This window comes from Canis lupus, chromosome 2 (assembly GCF_048164855.1).
Source record: "Canis lupus baileyi chromosome 2, mCanLup2.hap1, whole genome shotgun sequence".
Taxonomy (NCBI): domain Eukaryota; kingdom Metazoa; phylum Chordata; class Mammalia; order Carnivora; family Canidae; genus Canis; species Canis lupus.
This window is the reverse complement of record NC_132839.1, coordinates 41,250,192-41,277,118: the sequence shown is the minus strand read 5'-3', so window position 1 is coordinate 41,277,118 and position 26,927 is coordinate 41,250,192. Positions and strand designations below refer to the sequence as shown.

At 43.3% G+C, this 26,927-nt stretch overlaps 1 protein-coding gene and 2 long non-coding RNA genes across 4 annotated transcripts; 2 read left to right on the top strand and 1 right to left on the bottom strand.

Moving 5' to 3' along the window:
- The first annotated feature begins 3,637 nt into the window (after positions 1-3,637).
- On the top strand, positions 3,638-15,725 carry LOC140616112 (uncharacterized). Its single transcript, XR_012016642.1, has 3 exons — positions 3,638-3,795; positions 4,431-4,493; positions 14,799-15,725. It is a non-coding gene; the product is annotated as an uncharacterized lncRNA (long non-coding RNA).
- On the top strand, positions 8,599-14,385 carry LOC140616117 (uncharacterized). The gene is made up of 2 exons (XR_012016647.1): positions 8,599-9,288; positions 12,693-14,385. It is a non-coding gene; the product is annotated as an uncharacterized lncRNA (long non-coding RNA).
- Positions 14,799-24,227, bottom strand: SELENOS (selenoprotein S). 2 transcript variants are annotated; one of them, XM_072796510.1, is made up of 5 exons: positions 24,005-24,164; positions 23,001-23,135; positions 20,910-21,016; positions 17,359-17,527; positions 14,799-15,349 (listed from the first exon to the last, which is right to left on the bottom strand). In XM_072796510.1, exons 1-5 carry the CDS (start codon positions 24,147-24,149, stop codon positions 15,270-15,272), a joined length of 636 nt encoding a protein of 211 aa, XP_072652611.1. In that variant the 5' UTR covers positions 24,150-24,164; the 3' UTR covers positions 14,799-15,269. The 2 variants fall into 2 exon arrangements, with proteins under 2 accessions (XP_072652611.1, XP_072652615.1); XM_072796514.1 differs by having other exon boundaries at positions 14,975-15,349; positions 24,074-24,227.
- Positions 24,228-26,927: the final 2,700 nt, after the last annotated feature.

Sequence of the window (26,927 nt, the reverse complement as noted above, 5' to 3'; positions counted from 1 at the left end):
ATCCCTCTGTTTGTGATTAATCTCGCCAGGGGTCTGGCTCTCAGCTGCATCTCTGCCCCCCTACCCTTTGTGTTGTGGCCTCCTCTCTACAGTTAATGGTTAAAAGTCTGTTCTGGCAGGCTTCCAGGTCATTTTCAGAGTTAGCTGTATGTATACAGAGGTTAGCTCTTGTCTGCAGAATGACACACTTGGCTTGGGATCCTCCTACTCCACCACCTCCCCAGATAGTTGTTTTCTTTTTCTTGAGCCTTGAGAGTTTATATATTGAGTTTTGAGGGTTTATATATTCTGAAGATGAGTCCTTTATCACATATATGATTCGCAAATATATTCTCCCAGTCCGTGGATTATCTTTTTGTTGCCTTAACAATATCTTTCAAAGTGCAGACACTCTTAGACTGTGCTTTTCCTGCTGTAGCTAAGAAAAATTTGCCTGACTCAAGATTATAAAGGTTTTTCTTATGTTTTCTTCCAAAGTTTTATACTTTTAGGGTTTGTATTTAGGTCTATCAACTGTAGGAGATTTAGACCAAAGCTCATTTTCTCGTAAATAACATCAAGTGTTTTCAGCACAATTTATTGAAAAAGACCAGCTTTTCTCCACCAAATCGCATAGACTTTATTAAAATTAGTTTTCCATATATATATATGTGTGTGTGTGTGTGTGTGTGTGTGTGTATGTTTATTTCTAGATTTTCTAATCTGTTCCATTGATCTATTTATCCATCTCAATACCAACACTACTCTATCTTGGTTATTGTAGCTTTGTAATAAGTCTGGAAATCAGGTAATCTTAGACCTCCAACTTGGTGTTTATTTTTTAACTTGTTTTAGCTATTCTAGATAACTTTATATTCTATATAAATTTTAGAATCACCTTGTCAGTTTTTACAATGATGCCTGCTGGAATTTTGATAGATAGCACCTTTAGCTCAATTGGGACAGAAATGTCATCTTAACAATATGAAAAATTCTGACTTATGAACATAATATATCTTATATAAGTCTTCCTTAATTTCCCTCAACAATGTTTTATAGTTTTTAAAATACAGGTATTGGGACGCCTGGGTGGCTCAGTGGTTAAGCGTCTGCCTTTGGCTCAGGGCATGATCCCAGAGTTCTGGGATGGAGTCCCGCATCAGGCTCCTTGCATGGAACCTGCTTCTCCCTCTTCCTATGTCTCTGCCTCACTCTCTGTCTCTCATGAATAAATAAATAAATTCTTAAAAATAAAATAAAATAAAATACAGGTTTTTATATGTTTTGTTAGATTTAAGTATTTTTTATTTTTGATAATGAGAATATAATTTTTAAATTTCATTTTCCTGCTTTTTATGGGTAGTATATAAAAATACAATTGACATCTGCATATTGATCTCATGTTCTGCAACCATGCTAAATTTACTTAGTAGTTCTAATAACTGCAGTTCCATCTGATTTTCTACACAGATGATCATGTCATCTGCACATAATGATAGTTTACTTCTTCCTTTCCAATCTCCATAGTACTGATTTCCTATATTTATTTTGTTACACTTGTTACAACCTCCAATGTTGACTAGAAGTGTCTGATCTTGGGAGAAAAGCGATCAGTGTTTTACCTTTAAGTGTCCTGTTAGCTGTAGGTTTTTGGTAGATATACTTTATCAAGTTCAGGAAGTTTCCTTCTATTCCTAGTTTGCTGAATTTTATTAGGAATTGATGTTAAGGGGTGTCTGGGAGGCTTAGTCGATTGGGTGTCTACCTTTGGCTCAGGTCATGATCCCAGGGTCCTGGGATCAAGCCCAGCATGGAGCTCCTTGCTCAGCTGGGAATCTGCTTCCCCCTCTTCTTCTGCCCCTACCCACTGCTTGTGCTCATTCTCTCTCAAATAAATGAATAAAATCTTTTTTTAAAAAAAGGAATTGATATTAAATTTTGTTAAGTGCTTTTTCAGTGCCTATTGAGATGATCATATGATTTTTCTTTCTTAGTTTTTTAATATAGTGAATTATACTGATTTTCAAATATTAAACCAACCCCACTTGATTATGATATCATGAACACTCTACTTTTTTAAATTATAGAATTTATAAAACTCAACTTCATAAAATTTTGTTTAGAATTTCTATATCTATGTCCATGCGGGGTGTCTTGAGATATTGGTCTGTAGTTTTTCTTTTGTTTTTTTGTGATTTTCATATAAGGGTAATACTATCCTCATAAAATGAGTTTAGAAATATTCCCTCCTCTTCAATTTTCTGGGAGAGTGTGTGTAGAATTTTTTTCTCTCTGGATCTTATTTTGGATTATTTTTATGGCCCTGCCTTCAAGTCCACTATCTTATCTTCTGCAATGTCTAATCCCACCAAGTGTTAACCCCACCCAGTGTATGCTTTTTCTCAGACATTGTAGTTTTCATCTCTAGAAATTCTGTATGAGTCATACATATATGACTCATATATATATATATACACACACACACACGCACACACACATATATAATCTTCCATGTCTCTACTTAACTTTTTGAGTATATAAAATATAGTTCTAGTAAATGTTTTAATGATCTTCCTGTTAATCCTAACATCTCTGTCAATTATGAGTCAGTTTCACCTGTTTTTTCCTCAGTATGGGTCATGTTTCCCTGCATCTTTGCATGCCTGGAAATCTTTGATGCCAGAGATTATGAAATTTGCCTCATTGGGTCCTGATATTTTTGTATTCCCATAAATCTTGAGTTTTAGCCTGGGAAGCAATTAAGTGCCTTGGAAGTAGTTTGATCCTTTTGGGTCTGGCTTTTATGGTCGTTAGACAGGTTGAGAAGAGTGCTTAGTCCAGACTAATTATTTTCTGCTACGAGACAAGACTTTCCTGAGTACTTTACCCAATATCCTATTAATTACTACATTTACCCAATATCCTATTTTTCCTACATCCTATATATCCTACATTTTCCACTCTGATTGGTAAGAACAGGCACTTTTCCTGGCCTTCTGTTAATATTTGAGGGGGACCCTCCGCAGATTTCCAGAATTCTGTCTATAGTTCTCTTTTCTAGGGGTACTCTGTCTTGCAAACTCCAGTCACTTGAGTCTCCCCCAACTTTCATTCAGCCTCTTCAACTCTGGGAGTCAGCCAGGTCCCACTTGGGCTCATTCTTCTTGTTTTCTCTTAAAGATTTTATTTTTTAAGTAAACTCTACACACAGCATGGGGCTCAAATTTGCAACCCTGAGATCAAAAGTTGCATGCTCTACCTACTGAGCCAGCCAGGCACCTCCTGGGCTCACTCTTCTATATTGTACCTTGGAACTCTGAAATCAGTAACTAGAGGAACCATATGACCATCTTGCATGTTCCCATTTATCTAGGATCACTGCCTTTCATTATCTGATGACTAGCATGTTGAACCGTTATCTATTTGATTTGGTTGTTTCAAGTGGGTGGGTAAATGCAGACACTGCTATCCCCATTGTGGCTGGAAGTGGAAATCCAAAAAGAGAGAGCTTCATATAAAGAATTGTTTACTAGGTACAAAGCTGTTAACTTGTTCACCAAAGAGTAAGGGAAACGCTAAGATACCATGGAAGGAGTAGCTATGGAAGCAGCTACTATTCCTAGGACTGAGCGAACAATGGTAAGAGGTTAGGATTCTTACAACTTAGAATCTTAGAGGAAGGGCCCCACTCAGACATCTGAGGAGGGGACCCTGGACAGTAGTAAGTGGTAGTCTCTCCTGTGTTAGGGAAAACTGAACCCCATGAGCTACTGCTATAAGGAACTGCCTCTGCTGGAGTGAAGAAGCATAGCTGGGGTAATGCTCATAGGAAAAAAGAGGCAGACAGGAGAGAAAAGCCCCTTCACCACCCTTTTCAGCCTTGCAGCCTCCCTCTAGCACCTCCACCATTGGTAGTGGCTAACAAGGAGCTGCTGGCCAAGCAGAAATGTGGTTTGCCAAGTCCCAATCTATGCATCACAACCACTACCCACAGGAGAGTAGGACTAAATCTAACAATTAATAACCAGTTCACCAACCAAAGGAATAGTGAGTAGACTTCTCAACAAGGTGGAGAATGCCAATCCTTCTGCATACTTGTTTAGTTTCTAGAGTATGAATCAGCCCTTAATGTTAACATATTATACTGCACTGCAGGCATTATCAGAATATGTAATCCAATTATCCACAAGCCATGGCTGGCAAAAACTTGGCTAGATTTACTGCAAAAATATATCATGGCCTGATTATAACTGCAAGAAGATGAAAAAGTCTAGATAGCCAATAATAGGGGAATGGTTAAATTATGGTAGAGACAAGCAATGGGGTAGTATGATATTCTTTTATATTACATGTTATGTTGTGATATGTTATTTTAACAGTCGTAAATTTGCTCACATTTTTACCTCTTTTGTTGTTCTTCATTCCATCCTGCTTCTCCAACTTCCAACCAGGATCATTTTCCTCTATATTGAAGAACACCTCTTAGAATCTCCCTTGGTGCAGGTCTGCTGATTGTAAGTTCCTCAGTTTTTGTCTAAAAATGTCTTTATTTTGCCTTAATCATTGAAAAATAGTTTTCTTGGGTAGAGAATTCTAGGGTGGCAGTTGTTTTCTTTCAAGTCACTGTAGATCTCATTCCAGTGTCTGCTGGTTTCCAGCAGTTATTATGATAGAAGCCAGCTATCGATCTGACTAATCATCAAGAATAAGCTCCTATAAAGATGTTGTTTCCCTATGGCTGATTTTTAAGTTTTTTCTTTGTCTTTGGTTTTCAGTAGTCTTTTTTTTTTTTTTAGGATTTTATTTGTTTATTCATGAGAGACAGAGAGAGAGAGAGGCAGAGACACAGGCAGAGGGAGAAACAGGCTCCATGCAGGGAGCCCGACGTGGGACTCGATCCCTGGACCCGGGATCACACCCTGAGCCAAAGACAGATGCTCAACCACTGAGCCACCCAGGTGTTCCAGTTTTCAATAGTTTTACTGTATTATGCTTAAGTGTCTTCTTTGTATTGAATCTGATTGGGATCTGTCAGGTTTTCGAGTCTGTGGATTGATGTCTTTTATCAGGTCTGGGAAATATGTCTACCATTATTCCTTCAAATAACACTTCTGATTTTCTCTCTCCTCTTCTACTGTGACTACAATTCCAAATACGTTAGAACTTCTCTCTATATCTATGATGTATCAACTACAATCTTTACCTTGTCTTCTGTATTATTCAGCAGTTTTATTTCTTTGCTTCATTCCAGAATGTTTATTTTGACCTATCTCACAACTGATTCTTTCTTTAGTTTTGACTAATCAGCTATTAAACATGTCCATGAACCAGTATTTTCAGTTACCAACTTGTTTTCAACCCTAAAATTTATTTTTTTTTAAAGTCCTATGTCATTTTTTGATGTTTTTCACTTCTTTGACAAACATTTCAATCTTGCTTTTTTATCTCCTTGTACACGATAAACATCTCTGTTTACAGCATATTTTGTGGTACTGGGAGTTTAATGTCTTGGATCCCTGAGAGTCCATTGCCTGTTGTCTTTCCAGTTCTCCCTTATGTGGTCTTGTTCCCTCATATGTCTAATTATCTTTGATTGTGAGCTGGAAAGTTATGTGTGGAAATAATTTGAAGTCAAGGATAGGCTTGCCCTCCTTCAGAGAAGACTGTGATTGCTTCCGTCAGGCATCTGGGAACAGTTACAGTCCACGTTCATTCCGGTACCAGGCTGAGATTTCTCTGAGCCACCAAAATGATGGGAAGCCAGGCTGCAAACTCCGCTCAGGCCTTTAAAGTCAGGGTTGAGGGATTTACCAAGGTTCTCACCCTTGGCAGGCCCCTAATTCAGACAAGGTTTTCTAGTCTTGAGAGGCCAGAAATGAATGCAGCTCAGTCTCTCAGATATCTCTAGTACACTCACAAATGTCCCAGGACAAAAAAAATGGGTACCAGTGTTCTTTGTACACCTTACAGTGTTACTGTACCCTATGCCAAGATCTTGACCTAATGATTGCATGATTTAAAAAAATGTGAAACCTGGGCAGCCCTGGTGGTGCAGCGGTTTAGCGCCGCCTGCAGCCCAGGGTGTGATCCTGGAGACCCGGGATCGAGTCCCACGTCGGGCTCCCTGCATGGTGCCTGCTTCTCCCTCTGCCTGTGTCTCTGCCTCTCTCTCTAGCTGTGTCTCTATGAATAACTAAATAAAATCTTTAAAAAAAAAAAATGTGAAACCTATCTTGAATAGTTTTTTAGTTTCTTTTAGAAGGAAGCCTGGCCTGAATCACAGTAGAGGATGCTACTGAAAGCATCTTTTCTCCACTTGAGGGTCAGAGTAGTCAATGCCAATTGTGAGGCATATACAATGTAATCTTTTAAAAAGATTTTATTTATTTTACAGAGAAAGAGAACACAAGCAGGGGGAGCATCAGGCAGAAGGAGAGGGAGAGGCAGGCTTCCTGCCGAGCAGGGAGCCTAATGCGGGGCTTCATTCCAGGACCCTGGGATCATGACCTGAGCTGAAGGCAGATGCTTAACTGACTGAGCCACCCAGGTGCCCCTGTATGATGTAATTTCTTTTTAAAAAAATTCAAGTTGTTTTGCCACTTATTAGCAAGTCACTTTACTTTTCTGAGTCTGTTTCTTCATGGATCAAATGATAGGAATAATCTATTTTACAGGGTTAGAGTAGATGACGGATGTGAAATTGCTTTGGGACAAAGGCAAAAAACTCAAATACTATTATTTTGGCATTTTCCAAATGTAATTTTGCTTTTTACTAATAAAAATGAAGCTCTAGAAGTAAGTGGTTGAAGTATCTTTTTCAAATAAATGAAATGTTTATTTGAATTAGTCAAGCTCTTGAAGTTTGTGTATGGGTTCATCTATATTTTTTAAAGATTTTATTTATTTTATACAGAGAGAGGGGAAAAAAAGCAGCGGGGGGGGGGGTGGGGAGGGACAGGCAGAAGGAGGGGGAGAAGCAGACACCCCATTAAGCAGGGAGTCTAATGCAGTCTTCATCTCAGGACTCTGGGATCATGACCTGAGCTAAAGGCAGACGCTTAACTGACTGAGCCACCCAGGGGCCCTGAGTTCAATCTACATTTAAAATAGTTTTGGGGGATCCCTGGGTGGCGCAGCGGTTTGGCGCCTGCCTTTGGGCCAGGGCGCGATCCTGGAGACCCGGGATCGAATCCCACATCGGGCTCCCGGTGCATGGAGCCTGCTTCTCCCTCTGCCTGTGTCTCTGCCTCTCTCTCTCTCTCTCTCTGTGACTATCATAAATAAATAAAAATTAAAAAAAAATTAAAAAAAAAAGAAAATAGTAATTAAAAAATAAATAAATAAAAAAAATAAAATAGTTTTGGGTTCTTGGTTACTTGGATATGATCAGCTTCTAAAAATTTATTGTGCTGTATCCACGATGTGTGGATTTTGTGTATATGATTTTATATTTCAATAAAATGTTTAAGAACCAAAAATTTGTATCTTATTTGAATAGGTAATATATGCACATGGGATAACATTTGAAAGGTAGAAGGGGGTGGAAATATAGTTTTTCTCTTATCCTGATCTTCAACCTTTCAGTTTCACTCCTTAGCAGCTACCACTGCTGGTTTCTTTTGTATTGCTCCAGGGATTATATTATGCATATCAAAGCACATGTGTGTATATACATGTGTGCATACATGATTCTGTTTTTTAAACTCAGTGTCGGCATCTTATACATGTGGTTCTGCAGCTCGCTTTTTTCACTTAATATAAATCATTCTGTAGCCATACTTACAGATTCACTTACAGTTATAGGTACTTGGTATTGTAGTGTATGGATATTCCATGATTTGTGTACTCATATGATATGCCACCCTTTTGTACTACGTGCCCAAGAATATTACTTATACACCTTTCGTGTGAATGTATTTTAGGATACATTTCTAGAAGAGGAAATGCTGATTTAAAGAGCGTGTCCAGGAGTGCCTGGGTGGCTGTTAGTTAAGCATCTGATTTTGGCTCAGGTCATTACGTCATGGGTCATGAGATGGAACCTTGTGTGGGACTCCATGCTCAGCAGGGAGTCAGCTTGAGATTCTCTCACTCTGCCCCTTTCCCAACTTGTGCTGTCTTTCTCAAATTAATAAATAAATCTAAAAAAAAAAGTGTGTCCATTTAAAATTCTGATATATCCAGATTGTTTTCTGTAGAAGTTGTACTCTGCACTCCCATCAACAATGTATGAGATTTAAGGGTGTCTGGTTCCCCATACCCTTGCCAATATGTTAAGCTTAAGTTATTGTCTTTCCATTTGCTAGTTTGATAGGAAGAAAAAAAAGGAAAACACAGATATTGCCTTGTATTCCTTCAAATGGATGATGGGCAGCCCGGGTGGCTCAGCGGTTTAGTGCCGCTTTCAGCCCAGGGCGTGATCCCGGGGTCCTGAGATTGAGTCCTGCATCAGGCTCCCTGCAGGGAGCCTGCTTCTCCCTCTGCCTGTGTCTCTGCCTTTCTCTCTCTGTGTGTCTCTCATGAATAAATAAAATATTTTTAAAAAATAAATGGATGAGGCTGAACATCTTTTTCATATGTTTAGAAACAATTTTAATTTTCTATGAAGCTTATCATTTTCGTTTTTAGTACATCTTCCTATTGATTTGTTGGTCTTCTTTTTATTGGTTTGTGGTTTGCAAATCCTTTGCTAATTTGTCCTTTAACGTTGTGGTTGTTTTAGCCACAGAAATGTTTTATTCTTATGTGGCTGTATATATTAATCTTGCCCTTAGACATAAAGATTTCATAGTATAAAGATGTTGATTCTCACAAAATTACTTTTAATAGCTGAATATAAACCCAATAAAAATACAAGTGACCCTTCCGTCCCTTCTCCCTCCCTTCAAAACTAGATATCTCCCTAGACCCTGCCTATCCTTTTGTATGCAGTCTCCTTATTAGCCTCTTCTTGATTACCCAGTTCATGCAGGCCATCTGTTTCCAGCAAGACCCCATCTGCTAAATACAATGAATGTCCTGGGAGGGGTCTAGGAAACAGACCCTCAAAATAAGATTGGGGACTGCATTGTTCCCATATTTAAGAAGTGAGTAATGGGACACTGGTAAACCATGGCATGCAGTGGCATCTCAGGCATTCAACATGTCACTGATGATGTCATAGGAGAGGAATGCAAAACAATGGGAGATCTAAGGGCTGAGAAACACACCTTGTGGCAACAAAAGGGACAGGAAAGGCAGTGAGGTCACCTGGCCACTTCTGATGGTCCCTGAGTATAAAGGGAGAACAGGGAAAAGGACAAACTGAAGGTAATTATTTATGGTCAATGCAGAACCCAAGTGGGAAATCAAAAGCCCAGATGGAATTCCTCGCTGTCTATAGTTGCAGGAGAAATGGCTGCCCCCAGGACCTGACTGCAAAGGTTGCAGAGTTGCAATGCCAGTTAAACACTCAGCCTTGTCTGGTCTTTCACGCTAAGGACACTGATAGGAAAGAGGGGGACCCTGAGCTATGGGTTGATGCAGAGGAGGCTGAAAACTTTGACCTCTAAACCCCTTTGCCTCAGCCCCTGCCAGCTTTCCCTGCAGGAGCGTCCTTCCATGAACACACCTGAGGCAGCTGCCTTTCCTATGGATCCCGATTACAACCTCAGGACTCACCCTCTCCCTCTCCTCAGGGCCTCCGGGCCACAATAAGAGTTTGATCCCACCACGTCCCAGATGGAAAAGTTACCAGGCCTGCCATGGGAAGGCAGAGCTCCACACTGATATGTGTGGCAGGACCTCATCCATCTGTGCTGGCAGGAGTCTGGGAAGCATAATAGTAATGGACTCCAAGGGTGTCAGAAGAACAATGAATTATCAAAGGCTTTCTGGAGCCAAACTTCTCAAAATGAAATCCAGGAATTTATGTGCTGGCTGGAGCCCTGGGGAATGGTACTCAAATCTGCTAGATTTCTCATTTGAAGCCTGTGGTCCAAGTAGCCTAGAGTCAGCACCCTCAGATGCTGGCCTGAATGGACTGCCATTTATGGCTCCCTGCAGTCCATATTACAGTTCTAAAGGGAAGAGTCCAAAACTGAAGTGTCTGCAAGGCCATGTTCTCTCCAATGGCCCTAAGGGAGGGTCCTTCCTTGTCTTTTTTAGTCCTGGGAGCCCCAGGTGTTCCTTGGCTTGGGGCTGTTTCACCCCAATCTCTGCCTATTTTCACATGGTTGTCTTCTGTCCACGTGTCTCCTTGTAAGGAAACCAATTAGTAGGAGCTGAATTGTGTTCCCAGAAGTCACATGTTGGGGATCCCTGGGTGGCACAGCGGTTTGGCGCCTGCCTTTGGCCCAGGGCGCGATCCTGGAGACCCAGGATCGAATCCCACGTCAGGCTCCCGATGCACGGAGCCTGCTTCTCCCTCTGCCTATGTCTCTCTCTCTCTCTCTCTCTCTGTATGACTATCATAAATAAATTTAAAAAAAAATTAAAAAAAAAAAAAGAAGTCACATGTTGAAGCCCCAACCTCCACTACCTCAGAATGTGACCACATTTGGAGAAAGGGTCTTTCAAGCCATAATTACACTAAAATGAGGCCTTAGGGTGGGCCTTGATCCAACCACACTGGTGTCTTTAAGAAAGGAGATTGAGACACACAGATAAAGGATGCATGTCCACAAAGAAAAGACCATGTGAGGAGGCAAGAGGGCAGCCATCTCTGAGATGGGAGGAAAGCAAGCCTCCAGAATTATGAGAGAAAAAATTTCTGGCAAGCCACCCAGTCTGTGGTGCTGTGTGATGGCAGCCCTAGCAGACTGATATGCTAATTACACTGCGTTAGATCCTACCCTAATTCAGCAGGACCACGAATGACCTCATTTTAACTTGATCATATCTGCAAAGACTCTATTTAAATGAAGTCACATTCACAGGTCTTGGGGGTAAGGACTTCCAACATTATCTTTTGCAGGACATATTTCAACCCACCAGAGCATCAGTTGACTAGTTTGGCTGATATTATATTGTCCTCAGGGGCCCCAGATTTCAGCTGAGCTCAGCCAGTGGGAGGTACTGGCAGGGAAATGGTGGGTGGGAAAGTGGGATAAGAGTCTTTATTCTGGTTCCTTCTCACTGTTAAGTGAGCATTGGCTCTCTCTACTCCAGGCCCGTCTCTGTCAGGCGGCTTTCTCCATACAGGCCCTCTACAGGTTCTGGTAGTTGTTCTTTTTGTGGATCTTCAGGCTCATGGGGTGGGGAGAGGGCGGAGGGGTGGCGGCGTCAGTGGCTCCTCAGTATTGCCAGCTGCCCCCTCTTCTATACCTTCCCCTTATTGGATTCCTTAAACCCCATCTACACCTTTGCAGTTAGCTCCTTTACTGACTACCCATCAACCAGTTGAGTGAGGCATGTCTCCTGCTGGGCCCTGCCAATTACCAGGGCATGTTCTAGGCTTTTAGGATTGCGGCATGGTATATATTTATCAGAGCAGGATTCTTCCCCTTTGCCAGGCAATTCTCTTGATTATAAACTTGGGGATGGACCTTAAGGATCAAGTGGGGGCAGCCTTGATCCAGACTGGGGATTTCATAGGCTGAAAGATGGACAAGACTGAAGAGGATTTACAGTATGTCCACTGCAAATAGCAAATTTCTTTCCCTTCTCTGCATCTCGTGTATGGTTTTTGCTTCTTCCATTGAGAAGCAGTCTTCTTCCACCCTTTGCATTGGGCTGGATTTAGGGATTGCTTTGGCTGATGGGATGATGGCAAATGTGAAGCAAACAGACTTGGAAAGGTTTAGCCCACTATTCTTAGAACCAAACCATCACGTGAACAAGCCTAGTTGGGCTGCCAGAGATTGAAAAATGCATGGCCTGTCACCTGCTGCCCAGCTGAGAGCCAGCCAACCAGTGAGTGTCCATCTGTGGTATCCACAATGCCACGAACATTGGTCACCTTCTTGCCTTTTCTAACTTCTGACTAACTATAGCATTTAGTGGTCAGGGAGATAAGAAAAAAAAAGCACTGAGGAATGGCCAGAAAGGTAGGAGAAAACCAGTCACATGTAGAGTCCTAGAAATCACGAGACCAGGGTTTTTCAAGTGTTTTTCAATTTTCAAATGATCCTCGCTTAAGGCGAGTACTGAGAAAGATCCATCAGACTTGATACCACAGGTGACCCTGAAGACGACTTTGGTGAGGAAGAGGAACAGGAGAGAGAAAATTTGTTCAGGGAGGAAGTTCACAAAGGGAGTGGTATAGGCATTCGTGGAAGTAAAACACAGTGTGGTGTTAGGGCAGACAAGAAAGGGAGGATTGCGTGGGGAGGGAGGGTAAGATGTGACCAAGCAGTCCACCAGTTTGCAATCTGATGACCCAGTGAGAGCCTGGCCAGCGTGAAGCAGAGGGTAGGGAGAGAGGCAGAGAGCAGGCCAAGCCAACTCAAGGCTTGAGCTATAGGGAAAGGCACGAGAGGGAGCCTGGGCTTGGTTTATTTGACATGGTCATGTTCTTGTTGGAATGCAAAGCATGTGTGAATATTGATGAAGAGCTAGAAGAGATGGCAGGGGGGAAGGGAGAGGATGGGGAGGCGAAAATGGAGTCTGGGGAAAAAAACATATGGGATCCAAATGACTGTCTTTCTCCTCATGTACAGAGGCAGGTGTACTGGCCAAAGCTAGAACTCCACCTACCAGTTTCAACTAATGATTCATGTGTATTTTTGCCCAAGAACCTACTGACATTGCTCCGGAAGGACTGGATCACACATTCGTCACTGAAAACTTATAGCTCCCAAGTATCTACACACCAGTTCCAAGCTGCCATCCCAGCTGCAGCCCTTCCACGGAGGGATGAGGCAGTGTCCTGTCCGGTTCGACATGGCTCTCCTAGCCCTGGCCAACTCCCTTCTTCCCCACAGGCCTCAAGTTCTGGCCCCACTTCTTTATCCATTCAAGAGGAGAGCAAAACTCACCTTCCTGGGCTACCTCTGTCTACCCTTCTGGAATGCTTCCCGCCCTAGGCTTGTACCACACAGTTTTCACCCCATTATTCACTATTCCACACAACTGTTTCAGTAGCCAGATCAAGCTCCCCACCCTGGTTATCCATAGCCCTTGGCTGTTAGGAACACAAGGGTGAGGTTGAGGGGTATCCCTGGGTGGCTCAGCAGTTTAGCGCCTGCCTTTGGCCCAGGGTGTGATCCTGGGGTCTCGGGATCAAGTGCCGCATCAGGCTCCCTGCATGGAGCCTGCTTCTCCCTCTGCCTGTGTCTCTGCCTCTCTCTCTGTCTCTCATGAATAAATAAAATCTTAAAAAAAAAGAAAAGAAACAAGGGTGAGGTTGACCATGGTGATCAAGGCTCAGAATTCAAGCATTATTCCTTCCTGTGTGCTCGTGACTAATTTCTAGTCATGAATTATGGAAAAAAGAGGCGTGAGGAAAATGAGTCACATTTCAGAGTAGATTAAAACATGTCCTTCTACTTCTAAAATGAATCACAGAGAAGAACTAAACACAAGTTTTCAGCTACAGAAAACACATGAAGAAAAAAAAAAGAAAGAAAGAAAACACATGAAGGAAAGAATTATTAAAGTTCCCTTAGAGACCACAAGGGAATCTCTCTCTCCATGCAAACAACAAATCTGGATGAAATACTTTAATCCAAGTCTGAAACTTCCCATGTTATAAACCTTCTATGCTGGTAAAAAGCCAATCTAGTTAACAATTGGAAATTTTGATCTCCAAAACCTCACAAGCCCCACCCTTGTTTTCACTGACCCTCTCTTCTGTCTGGAACCTCCAGTGTTCCCCCACCCAAAATTAAACTCGAATGTCTCTAAGATTCAGTTCTTAGTCTGGACTATTCCAACCTGTTTGTTTGTAAGTACACTGTTCTTCAAGTGTCCTGGTTATTGCTCTCCCCAATGCTCCCCAAGAGACTGTAAGTTCCACAGGAGCAGATTATATTTTTTCCTTTATATATAGCAAGGAAGACAACCCCAGAATACTTCACACATATCAGATACTCAATAAATGTCAACCAATGTATACATGAGACCACTCTAGAATATTTTTCTGGCTAATTAACCTGCACTATTTTGTTTCCTTCTTATGATCTTGACTTGACAGCAGGATCAGTAAACTACAGCACATAAGCCAAATCCAGCCCATGAGCTGAGAATTTTTTGGTTTTCAACATTCCTTTTAAAAAAAAAAGGGGGGGGATCCCTGGGTGGCTCAGCAGTTTAAGCACCTGCCTTCAGCCCAGGGCATGATCCTGGAGTCCCGGGATCGAGTCCCACATCGGGCTCCCTGCATGGAGCCTGCTTCTCCCTCTGCCTGTGTCTCTGCCTCTCTCTCCCTCTCTCTGTGTATCTCATGAATAAATAAATAAAATCTTTAAAAAAAAAAAAAAAAAAAAAGGCACAAACCCAACACTATGCATCCTGCACAGCCTGAAATTTTTACTGTTTGGTCCTTTACAGTGGACTATTGACAAGAATGTTAACAAATGAGTCCTGGTGCAAGGGGAATGACCCATAGGGCCCTTGTCTAGAGGTTTATCCTAGAATTTAGCAACTAGCTCTCAGCACCCGATTCTGTGGACAGACTTCAAGGGGCCTGCCCACTCTGGGAATCACTGTAGCTGACCGTCACTCCCCCTGCTCACCACAGGTGAGAAACAGTGAGCAGGAAAAGTAAGTAATAAGAGGAGGTTGTGGCATGATAGAAAGCTATTTCAGGTTTGGTAGACATATTCAAGTTCATAATGAAACGTCCTTGAATTTAATAAAGGTGCTAAAAATGTTTTTTTGTATTTTTTTAATATTTACAGTTTCTTTTTTACAAAGTTCTGTACATAAAAATAAATATACAGAAACAACCCCATCAACTGTCTGCATCAGTAATCCTCGCTGGTGGGCTCACCGTTTACAAGGAAGACATCATTCAACGCAACCTGTCACAGAGACTGTCCTACCAGCAACAACTTCTAACTTGAAGAACCATTAATTTTATCAAGATTGTTAATCACCTGGAGGGCTTTATCTACCACCTAGAAATTACCCATGAATCAATGAATGCAGTCACTGGCTTTAGTGAAGTGTGACCAACTGTCACTACTGCTAGTGGTGCTATTATCCTATGCTGACTTCAACCAATAAAGATGCATGTGTGGTTAAGAACAGAAATAAACCCCACTCCCCTTGGCTAGTCACTGTGAAAAGCATGCGCGTAAGGCAGTTGAATTGAGGGTTACGGATTCATCTTGCTAATGTCCAAAGTGACACTAACAAGATTCTTAGCCTCATCCACCAGATGACGGGCCTCTGCGTCCAGGTCTCCAGGAGCAGGCTCCACCTCCTTCACCAGACAGTGGGTTGTAACCTGGGATGAGGGAAAGGAAGCAAAACACTGGGCACATTCTGCATCAAATATAAAATTGCGAGCCTGACATGCAAAGCTCTATTCTCACAGACATTTTCATAAAACTTTTAGCTACCATGTGAAAAAAATATTCTGTGATTACACTTTGAATGAACTTTCTGGGGGAATAAAAGAAGTCATCCAGCATTTTGGTCTTAACTGCTCAAAAATGTAAAAATTCCCCCAAAACACACAAGAAATTTGCCCCAACAAACCTCTCAAGATGGCTGGATTTAAGTACATGAAGGCTTCTACAACAGTGCTTAATAAAATGTATACATTCAAATAAGGACAGTGCAAGCTACAGAAAATAAATTTAAAAAATATCAAAACAGAATGGAATTTGCCCCTACTACTGATCAGACCTGGGTAACATTCATGCCCTCACCCTCACTCCTAATCCCACCCACTCAGCTCCCAAAGTTAACAGACATTTGGTGACCAGGTTGAGTGCTCAGGCTTTAGGCCAGTGAGACCTTAACTGAGGTGGTTTTGCTCCTTACTTACTATGGGATCTTTGGGCAATAACTCCCTGTGCTTTGGTTCCCTTATTTGTAAAACCAAGCTACTCAGAGAGCATCTAGCTCAGGATCATTGGGAACACTGAAAGAGACCATGCACATGAGCACATCAGATGTTACGTTTTCTACAATGTCCACTCTTCTCCTAAATATCACCACTGTTTGTTCTACAAAATATCCTTTCAGAAAAATTTTTTTAAAAAAGATTAGAGAGAAAGAGACAGAGAACAGAGTGCACAGGCATGCATGTGCATGGAGGGGGTAGGGCACACGGCAGAGAGAGAGGGTGAAAGAATCTCAAGTAGACTTCCCGCTGACTATGGAACCAAATTCAGGGCTTGATCTTATGACTCTGAGATCACGACCTGAGCTGAAACCAAGAGGTGGACGCTTAACAAACTGCGCCACCTAGGTGCCCTGATAAAGTTTTAAAATAGCATTTTCTTTTCGGATAGATCACTCCTCTAGCAAGCCAGCTTTGGGTTTCTGATGCAAAAAGGATGGGGCTCAGCCTTTATGGACAACCCAGCTTCTGTCCATGCTGCCTTGGAGCCCTCTTTCCAGTCTCCCTGTTGTCCTCCCAAGACGCCAGCCAGCCTTCCATGCCTCTGCCTCTTGCAACACCTCTGTGCAGAAGAAACCTTCTCCCCCAAAGGAGAAAAAAAGTATTCAGCCCAGATTCCTCCACAGTGTTCTGGTATCTTTGCCCCCTCCTCCCTCAGGATTAATGTGGAACTGCTAGCAGATCACAAACATTACTTATTTTCATTTGTAAGTCATGTCTTCCCAAAAGGATGTGAAAGACCTCAAGAATGGGATGGAAACAGACAGCGACCGTGTCACCTAGAGTGCAGGGGTCAGGGGTTGCACACAGAAAAAAGCTCTGGATGAACACCTGTTCGTGTCTCCTTGAGAGAGTTATTTGCAAGAAATAAGGTGGCCCTGGCTGGGAAGACAGAAACCATGGTGTTCTAGCCTCGTGACACTCATTCGCAAAATGTGCAAACTATCCTTTGCCCTACTTAATTCTCCCCTTCCTGTGTGGGAGCAGGGTGAGAGGCTTAAATACGAGAGCCACCATGCCAGTTACTCATGAGGGCCTTGACTGACCACCCCTTCCTATTTCTTAGGCAATGTTTACTTTACTGATTGGACATGGAGGCCTAGGAGGTTACAGGCCTTCTGGAAGCAGGATCTGCTCCCATACCCTCACCCTGGGATGCTGGGCAACAGGGACATTGGGCTCACCAGGGACATTGGGCTCACCAGGTTGGCAACCTCGAGCCATTAAGGGTTTCTTTTATTTATCCCATAATCCCAAGCTAGGAATTAGCTTCAATTTATAGATAATTAAAAAAAAAAAAAAAAAAAAGGAAGAAACAGAATCTTGTTTTTAAAAGGTAAACCTACCCTGTAATTGCACAGAATACGTTAATATCTGGTACTCACCACCTCCCCGCAGAGGCTTTCGATCAGGTTTCCGTTTCGGCAGGACTGATGAAGTAGAAGGCCCAGGACTGTCTTCTTCCGGATGCTTTCTTGCATTTCCTTTGTAACTTTTCCCTTCTTGCATGCTATCCCACATTTCAATCTTCTGTCTCCTTTTTTGTTCCTCAAGCTAAGAAAGAATTGCACATTAATTCATAAGGTGCCATCTTTCTCAAAGAAAATGCTAATTTTGGCAATTTTTTCATTTATTTTTTTTTAAAGATTTTATTTATTCACGAGAGATACAAAGAGAGAGAGAGAGAGAGAGAGGCAGAGACACAGGCAGAGGAAGAAGCAGGCTCTATGCAGGGAGCCCGATGTGGGACTCGATCCCAGGTCTCCAGGATCAGGCCCTGGGCTGACAGCGGTGCTAAACTGCTGAGCCACCTGGGCTGCCCAATTTTTTCATTTAAAAGTCTTTGAAACCAAACCTTCACCCGAATTTTCTTTAGTTAATTATGTTGCTGTCATCTAGTGGTATAAGTTTGACTCACACAGAAATTTTTTTTTAAAGACTTTACTTATTGGGCAGCCCTGGTGGCTCAGGGGTTTAGCACTGCCTTCAGCCCAAGGCCTGATCCTGGAGACCCAAGATCAAGTCCCACGTCAGGCTCCCTGCATGGAGCCTGCTTCTCCCTCTGCCTGTGTCTCTGCCTCTCTCGCTCTGTGTCTCTTGTGAATAAATAAATAAAATCTTAAAAAAAAGAAAAAAAAAGATTTTATTTATTTATTTGGGAGAAAGAGAGACCATGAGCAGCAGAGAGGGGGAAATGGAGAAGCTGGCTCCCCATTGAGCTGGGAGCCTGATGTGGTGCTCGATCCCAGGACCCCAAGATCATGACCTGAGCTGAAGGCAGACACTTAATTGCCTGAGCCACCCAGATGCCCCTGTGTTTATAAACTTTAAAGAGAGCAAAAAGTGTCATAAGAAAGAAAATACCAATTCAGTTCTTCTAAAAGTTGCCCACAGTAGGACATTTTTGTGACATGGAAGAACTCTGACTTGGAATGGGTGAGTGTGGCTGCCAGGTCTGTTGCCACTTGGCTGAGTTACCTAAGGAAAGTCACTTATTCCTTCTGCTTTGCAGAATGAGAACGGATGTGATGTCAAAGTGCTTTGAAAGTCCAGTACTACTGGAAACATAAAGGAAAACTAATCTCAGCAGAGAATTGTACAGAACAACAAGCACTTGAGAACGCTTGCAAGCATAGAGTGAGCAGGCTCCCAAGGCGGGAGGGAAATGTAGTGCACTGGACCTTTGCCTCTGTCTGCCACTCTTGGAAGAGCAACATCCCCACCAGCAATCAGGAACCATGCCTTATGTGCACACAAGCTAATGTGCACTACACATTTCTCATTCCCCATGGAATCCAGATTCAAACTGCTGTTCATTCTGGTTCCAGTTAAACTGTGACACCAGAAGGATATGTGAGAAATCTCTGGAAGCACATCCACAAGATTTCTCCAAGGCTTTCAGGGTCCACTGCTCCTAAACCCCAATACCTGTTACCCCATGCTTCCACTGTCTGCAAGGACAAGAAGTCAAGGAGGAAATCATCTCTTGACCTGCAGGCTATTCTATACTCCTGGCTGACACACAGAACACCAGGATGGAACACAGCTGACAGATCCTGAAACTGTGAATAGGAGAGCCGATTCAGCTGTGGGCCAGGCAGACTCAACCCATTTGTTATTATTACTATGCTTGTAGTACAGGAAACAGAATTACATGTGCTGAAACAATCTTAAAACCAAACATGGATTTTTGTCCCTTTCCCAATTTTAGGAGGCTCACACTGCAATTTTACAAAGATTTTTTTTTCAGCTACTTCAGCAAACTGCATAAATGATCAAGCTATTTTATAGACACAAACTCAGACCCTGAAGTTGTCAATTCTGACATGTAAAAGGAACTCAACTTATTCTATGGCTCTTGGAACAAAATAATAATAATTAAATGGTTGGAGATCAGTAAACATTAAAACAGAATGGATCAAAAATGGCATCTAAAAAAAAAATGGCATCTATGTATACTATGCTGCCATTTCAATGAAAAATTCCTTTTTCTTAAAGATTTTATCTATCTATTTATGAGACACAAGGAGAGAGAGAGACTGAGGCAGAGACATAGACAGAGAGAGAAGTAGGCTCCAGGCAAGGAGCCTGATTTGGGACTTGATCCCAGACCCCAGGATCATGGCCTGAGCTGAAGGCAGATGCTCAACCGCTGAGTCACCCAGGCGTCCCTCAATGAAAAACCTCTATGGGTATTTATATATGAACAAATATTGCTGGAAAAATACCTAAAAATCCTAATATGGAATGCTGGGCAGCAGGAGGTAGAAGAACAAAGAGATAGGAGACTTAATTTTCATGGTAGAGATTTTTTATAACAAACAATGCAATTTTTTTTTTTTTTACTTTGTATGATTAAAAAAATTGAGCAACAGCAATGTGCGAGTACATTCTGGTTAGTGATTGCATTTAAGTGGAAAACATGCAATTGAACACTGAAGAAGGTTGCTGAGACAGGGTGACCAAGGGGGAGGAACGTATGGAGTAGGTGTGCTGTTGTTTTGTCCTCCTGGGCTCCAGCCAAGCTGGGGAAACCAGCCATGTACTAGATGACTGTGCAGAAACCACAGGAGCCACTAGCAGTGGCAGAGAGGCACAGAACACTGAAAACACCACAGACACAAGCAAAAGCAACAGGAAGACCAATTTCTCTGATGCCCTCGAGCTAGCAGAGGCTTTCTTCTAAGAGGAAAAAGGGCCCAGAAACATCTGGACTGAAACTTCTTAGAAAGTAAAGTCTACAACTTGGTCGTTTCAGTTACACAGACTAGGTCAAATCTGGTGGGTGGTCTTGCTCCTGAGAAGGGCAGTACAACCCACCTGACCCCTCAAGTCACTTCCAACAGTTGTCATTGGTTCTTTCTTCCCTCTCCCCTTCTACTGCTCCCCAATGAAACCACCTGCCTTTAAAAAATCTTTCAAAACTCCGTCTCCTGCTCCCCATCTCACCCCTGGGTTGAGCCCACTATTGCCCTCCACCCCCTGACTCTCCTTCAATCCACTGAAGAATGACTAGATCCACCAAGCTAGATCGTGTGAGATACATGGTTTAAAACAGACAATGGAGCTAGAGCTGAACGTGGCATGGCACCTGGACACACAGTTTTGGGTGAGAATACAGTGTGAAGAAACTATTGGAAAGCAAAAAAGGTAAATAAAAGAACTTCCTTTTAAAAGAGTATTTTCCCCACAAACAGTAAGATATTGCACAAGAGAAGTGTGCCAACCAGTACTAAGCTAAGAGGAATCAATTCTGCCATAATTAGCTGTTCCCAGTACCCACCCTAACAGGGGGTGGGGTGAAGGAGACTTGCAGGCAAACCTGCTTGTACACACACACACACACACACACACACACACACACACACATTCTTTTGCCCACTAAGCAGCAAAATATTTCTTAAGACCATGTATTCAAACTAAAACCAGCTCGTACCTGTCTTAGTTTTTCCTTATGCTTTTCAACTTGTGCGTTTAATTCTTCTTGCATTTTCAAACGAGCGGCTGCTAGAGCCTCCTGTCGTTTAACAACAACATCAGGTTCTAAAAGGTCAGGAAAAAATTTAATAAAAAAGATTCTTAAGGGTCCATATTATTAGGATACAGAAGTGCAGATGTCAGGCAATACAAAAACACGGACTTCAATATGACAATTCTCCCGTTGTGCATAAATTTTACTGCTTATGAGGGCAGAAGACTGCTCTTACTGCCTTAGTTCTTAGCCCCAAAGATCCAGGGCACCAGAAATCCCTGCTAGAAATGCATATTTCTGGGCTCCCTCAGCAATTCCAATTCACAAGAGTCTGGCATAGTCCCGTGACTAAGGGGTACCTGAGATTCCATTTCACAACCTGGATTTCTAACATCCAGTCTCCAGGCTGACCAGAATTCGAGAAGACAACAAGGAAAGGTAAAATTTTCTAATCATTAGCCACACTTATTTAGCTCCGATCCCTACCACAAAGACGTAAAGATCCTTAGGCATCTTACCCTTGTTTCTACAGAAAAGAAAAATCCTTCCAGTTAGCCTTAATGGAAATAATGTTCCCAGCTTTATCTACGTTTTATCTGGTTTATAAAACAAAACAGAGTTATATAAATATACTGTCAAGTTCTCTATCTGCTCATCTATTCAGACCACCATGTTAAGAATCAGCAAGAGGCATCTACACAGTGGTATGGCTAATTTTTAAAGAAGAAAACAAAGTAGAACTATATGTTCACATCAGCACTATCCAAAAGCATAAGCAACCTGCTAGGTAGTGGAAAGAGAGTACTTAACTGAATCCACATAAAATGGGCCAAAGTAGCACATGTGTATGTGTGTAGTGGTAGAAAGACTGGAATTTTATCTTCAGAAACAAATCAAAATTATAGTTCCACTTCACAGAAATGTGATTTTTGGTAAAATCTGTAACTATCAGGGCATTCTTAAAATAAAATCAAGCACGGATTTTTTTTTTAACCAAATTTTCCTAACAAAGTTGTATAATAGCACAACATAACACTTTTGACTACACATTTACTTTTCGCAGTTCTTCATGAAAAAAAGCCTCTTTTAAAATGCCCAGCCTAAAAAAATAAATAAATAAATAAATAAAATAAAATAAATTGCCCAGCCTATCATCTTATAAACCTATTCTTCAATTGTAAGAGCAGTCTCACACTGCTAACACTTCACTTGGAGAGATGGCTATAACAGGTGACTAAAGCTGTTTCCTAACACCACTGCCGCCCTCTTGAAATCCTGCATCTTATGCAAGATGCACAACTGCAATTTGTAATTTGCTGTCATATGTACAGCTAACAATAAAAAAGACTGAGAGAATGGCAGGGCCACACACAGAGTTTAATGGAAGAGCAGAGAGGTATGTCTGAAGGACATTCCTAAGCCTTTCCGCTAATGACAACTTTTGTGCTACATTTGCTTTTCTCCCCAAACTCAGTAACTCTGGTGGGTCAAAAGAAGGATTTGTATTTAATTGTGCTGCCACTCTCAAAACACTTGACATTTCTTTCTTTTAGATATGTTCTCAGAAACTAGCTTCTATCTACTGAAATGGCTACAGTTTCAGAGGGAATATGTTTTCAAAACAGCCAAGTATAGTTTGAAATCAGAGCTGATGAGGAAGTTGTGAAAATCAAAATGTGGTGGATATAAAGTCCTAAGGCTGAGTTTCTTGTCACTTGCAATGGTTCTAGAAATTTAGTAGGCAGAACCACAAGTAGGAGAAGCTGTGAAGTTTTCATTTCAATCCATCCTATAAGTAAAAAAACATTTAACAAAAAAATGCAGTGAGTGCTCTACACATCATGAAGCAGGTTTTCCATCTCATTAAAATCACCGAAATTTAAGGAAATAAAAAAGCGATTACACGTTCCCCAAAATTAGTTACAGAAGCATAAAAGGGGTTTCCTTTCGTACAAATTAGAATCATGGACTTCTTACTCTTCCTAATATGCTAACTTTTAAATACTAAAAGAAAGAGGTGTACAGGTGTATACCCTCCTGGTATCACGCACTAACCCACGGCTGCTTCAGCCCGGTCCAGCTGCCTCTGCCTCAAGGCCCTCAGCCGGGTGGAAAGCTTCTGAAACACCACGTAGAGAAGGATGCAGCTGAAGACGATGTACCAGCCATAGGTGGCCAGCAGGGAGCCCACTGAAAAGCAGAACACAGTTGTGAAGAAACTGAACATCATGCCACTACTAGACTTTTTCATCAAATTCAACTAAGACGAGGCGTAGCTCCTCCCCTCAAAACCCAGAGTGCAGCCGAGGAAAGGGCCTCTTAAGTAGGCAATTAAAATAGGGGGATCCCTGGGTGGCACAGCGGTTTGGCGCCTGCCTTTGGCCCAGGGCGCGATCCTGGAGACCCGGGATCGAATCCCACGTCGGGCTCCCGGTGCATGGAGCCTGCTTCTCCCTCTGCCTGTGTCTCTGCCTCTCTCTCTCTCTCTCTGTATGACTATCATAAATTTAAAAAAAAGAAAAAAAATTAAAAAAAAATAGGAGCAGCACCATTCAAGGGTCGCCAGGAAGGGCCTTCTCAACCATCTGGGGAGTTGGGGGCAAGTGCGGAGGATGGAGGGCACGGCAGAGTGGGTTTTGGTGGGTGGAGGGAAGCGTATCGACTCGGGAGGGCAAAGGCCTTTGAGACCTCAGGGACATACAGAAAGGGGTGGCCGTGGGGGCCGATGCAGCGCCGGGTGTGCGGTGGGGTGCGGTGGGTGACGTGAGCCCGGGAGGTGAAAGCCCAGCGCCGAGTGGCCACCGTTACCGCAAGCCGGGAAGGGCTTGCTTCGCATAAAATAAAGGATTCGCGCAAAGAAGGGCCAGGCCGGGCCGGGCCGGGCCGCGCAGAGAAGTGCGGTTCCGGGAGGGCCTCCGCGCGCGTTCCAGGTCCGCCTCCCGGACCTGCGTGCGGCGCCACCCGGCTGCCGCCCAGGCCTGCCCAGGCCTCCCCAGGCCTCCCCAGGCGTCCGCAGGCCTCCCCGGGCCCGCCCGGGCGCGCAGCGGAGGACGACCCACCGAACATGGCGGCGCCCGGGGGACAGGCGGTACAAGCCCGCGGCCCAGCGGCCCGCAGCTGCGACTCACCCGTGACGTGCAGGTAGCGCAACCCCTCGGTCTCCAGAGCCGGCCGCGCGGACAGCTGCTGGCCGTCCCGCTCCATGGCTGCGTCTACCCGCGGCGCCCGGCCGCGTCAGAGGGCGTCTTCCCCTTCCGGCCCGCCCCCACGTACACGTGGCGTGCGCCCTGCACCAGCGTCCCGGAGTCCTGGCCAATCGAGGCGCGACCCGGCCCTGGGGCTCGGCCAATCACAGTGAGGGCGTGGCCCAAGGGGGCGTGGCCGGGAAAGCAGAGGGAGGCGGCGGCAGAGCGCGCCGGGCCTACCGCGCCCCGTCATCGTGAGTGAAGCCGCCTGACTTATCTGCCGGCCGACGTCGTCTGGCAGGTTTGCTTTTGTACTGATTGCACACCGAGGTCACGGGGGCGCGGGGGGCCTCCTGGAAACGGCTCCTGCGCCCACATCCTCGCCCCGGGCCCGTTGGGCAGGCGGACTCCCTGCAGGCGAGGGCTGCAGCCAAGCTCCGCCCCCGAGGGGGTGCAGGTGAACCCCTGGCAGCCGCCTCCTCCACCTGCCCGGGTTGCATCTCAGGCGGAGGAAATCCCACCTCCCCTCACGGTTCTCCTCCTCTCGGCTCCGGAGAGTTAAAGCAGTGGCTCCAGCACGTATTGAATCCTCCTAGGTGTCACCAGGCGGTGTCAGTTGTTTATAATAGATGCCTGGCGGCTCCCTCGGCCTGCAAAGACTTCCTCCATCGCCTTCCCTCTGCTCTGAAGCCTTCATTCTCCCTACTTGAAACTTGAAAACTTGAGTGATTTTTGGAGCAGGCTTTGAGGTGAACACGCCTAGCCGTGTCTCGAGAGGAGGGTTGAGAATCAGGAAAACAGTCGTGGAAAGACAGCGAACAGGGGATAACGTCAAAGCTCTTCACCTGGACAATGGGCTCTTGAAACGGGGAAATGGAGGACTCTGGACTTTGTCAGCCACTGATCTGATGAGCTTAGGAGGGAGAAAGGTTATTCCCTTCTTGATGTTTCCCTCTCGCTTGTAAAAGGTGATGTGCCATCACTCTTGGAGGTGGTTTCCCACTTGATCTGGCATCTTGCAGGAACTCGATGTGCTAAAACTGGACTATTCCTTGGGATTATGACTGCAATACTTGATTGAGGATCCGCTTTAAACATGCCTTGTGTATAAATAGTGATAAACTAGTCAAGAGGTTGGGGTTGCCCAACTGGACCTGATACACTAACTATACTGTAGGAGTCACTGCTCATGGAAGCCATTGATGAGGACCTCTCTCTTTTCTCGGAGCATTAATGTCCTGGAAAAGGATCTGGCACAGGTTTTGATTCATGCTTGTTATGTTCATTTTTTTTTCTTTACAGTCACTTAGTGGTTAAGACTGCTGGTAGCTTAGAAAGTTTTTAACAGATAGTTCCCTGCCCCGACAAAAGGCATCAGGTTAAGATATGAAGGCATCAAGCATGTTGCAGTAAACATCATTTCAGAGCTCACAGTGTAGCCCAGGAATTACGGTATTTGGAGTAGCTATGGAGAAAGATCTGACCTTGCAGAGATCCTACCTTACTGGTGCCAGCTTTCAAACCAAGTCAGTGAATTAAGTCAACCTGCAAATCCTAAAAATGCCAAAATGTTGCATCTGGTTAAATGATGTAGAAGAGTTTATTTGCCTTGTTTACCTACCCTTCCCTGCAGCGTCTGCAGGGATGAAGATAGAATAAATTTAACATTTCGTTTCTATCATTTAAACAAAAAGAATGAAGAATTCCTGTCACTCAAGATTTTGTAGAAAAAAGAAACCAGCACAACAGTAATGAAAATTGCGCACATTTTTAAACACCAAGAGTAAAGTGCTTTTGCATACTATTATGAACTAGCGTCTCTGTGTTTACATATGTACTCGCAGTATGATGAATAGTATATTCAACTAAAATCTAATAGGTTTTGATTTGCTAGGATGCAATGGATAAAGAGAGTTTGCTTTAGTTCCTTAGCACATTGCTGTTCTTAAGTTCCCACTGATGGAAGTTATTCTTCCTAGCCAGGCTGATGTGTTACCTTTGTCCCTTTAATCAGGAAGTATCTCACCTAGCTTATTTAGAACCATAAAGTTATTTCAGCACACACCTTGTTCGATACAACTGCTCACAGGTTATTTGGAAAAACAGAACAAAGGTAGTATCCAGAACTCCCAACCAGTCAGACCATTGTAGACTAAATGTCCCCAATTCATCATTCCTTCTTACAACCACATCCTTGCAATAGCCTCAAGGTAGTATTATTTGCCCATCCTTTGACTTTGAACTTGGCCAGGTGGCTTGCTTAGGTTAATGGCAAGTAGGCAGATTTAACAGTGTGTCAGTTTTGAGTATAGGTCTTAAGATTTTAGTGTTTTCTCCTTGTGTCACTGTCCAGTTAGCTGACTTGCCCAAGGAAAATGAGATATGTAAAGCTGAGTCATGCTAGTTAACCCATGGACCTGCAAGGAAAAGCAGAGCCAGGTGTGAGACTAAATGGTGGTTGCCACTTAAAAGCCTGAGTTTTGGAGTGGTTTGTTATGCAGCATCATTGTGGCAATAGCTAACTGATAAATTGCCTAACACTTCACCTTTTAACAAAAGTATAAAACAAGACAGGATTAAAGGTGTTGGTAGCTAAGGGAGATTACAGAGATGGCAGTCAAACAATAGTGTTTCTCAAACTCGAATGACCCTTTCAATGACATTCTTATAGATTCCTACTGTAACATTTAAAGGTTTTGAGACAGAAAAAGAGAGTGAGAACAGGGGAGGAGGAGGGAGCAGACTCCCCACTGAGGAGGGAGCTGGGCTCGGGGCTCCATCCCAAGACCCTGAATCC

Bases quoted from the DNA above. Each gene is read 5' to 3' on its own strand.
- SELENOS (XM_072796510.1), bottom strand. From the start codon at position 24,149: ATGGAGCGGGACGGCCAGCAGCTGTCCGCGCGGCCGGCTCTGGAGACC. The intron at 23,136-24,004 runs GTGGGTCGTCCT...TCTGCTTTTCAG, and splicing joins CCCGGGCGCCGCCATGTTCG to TGGGCTCCCTGCTGGCCACC. The intron at 21,017-23,000 runs GTTAGTGCGTGA...CTGACCTTTTAG, and splicing joins CCGGGCTGAAGCAGCCGTGG to AACCTGATGTTGTTGTTAAA.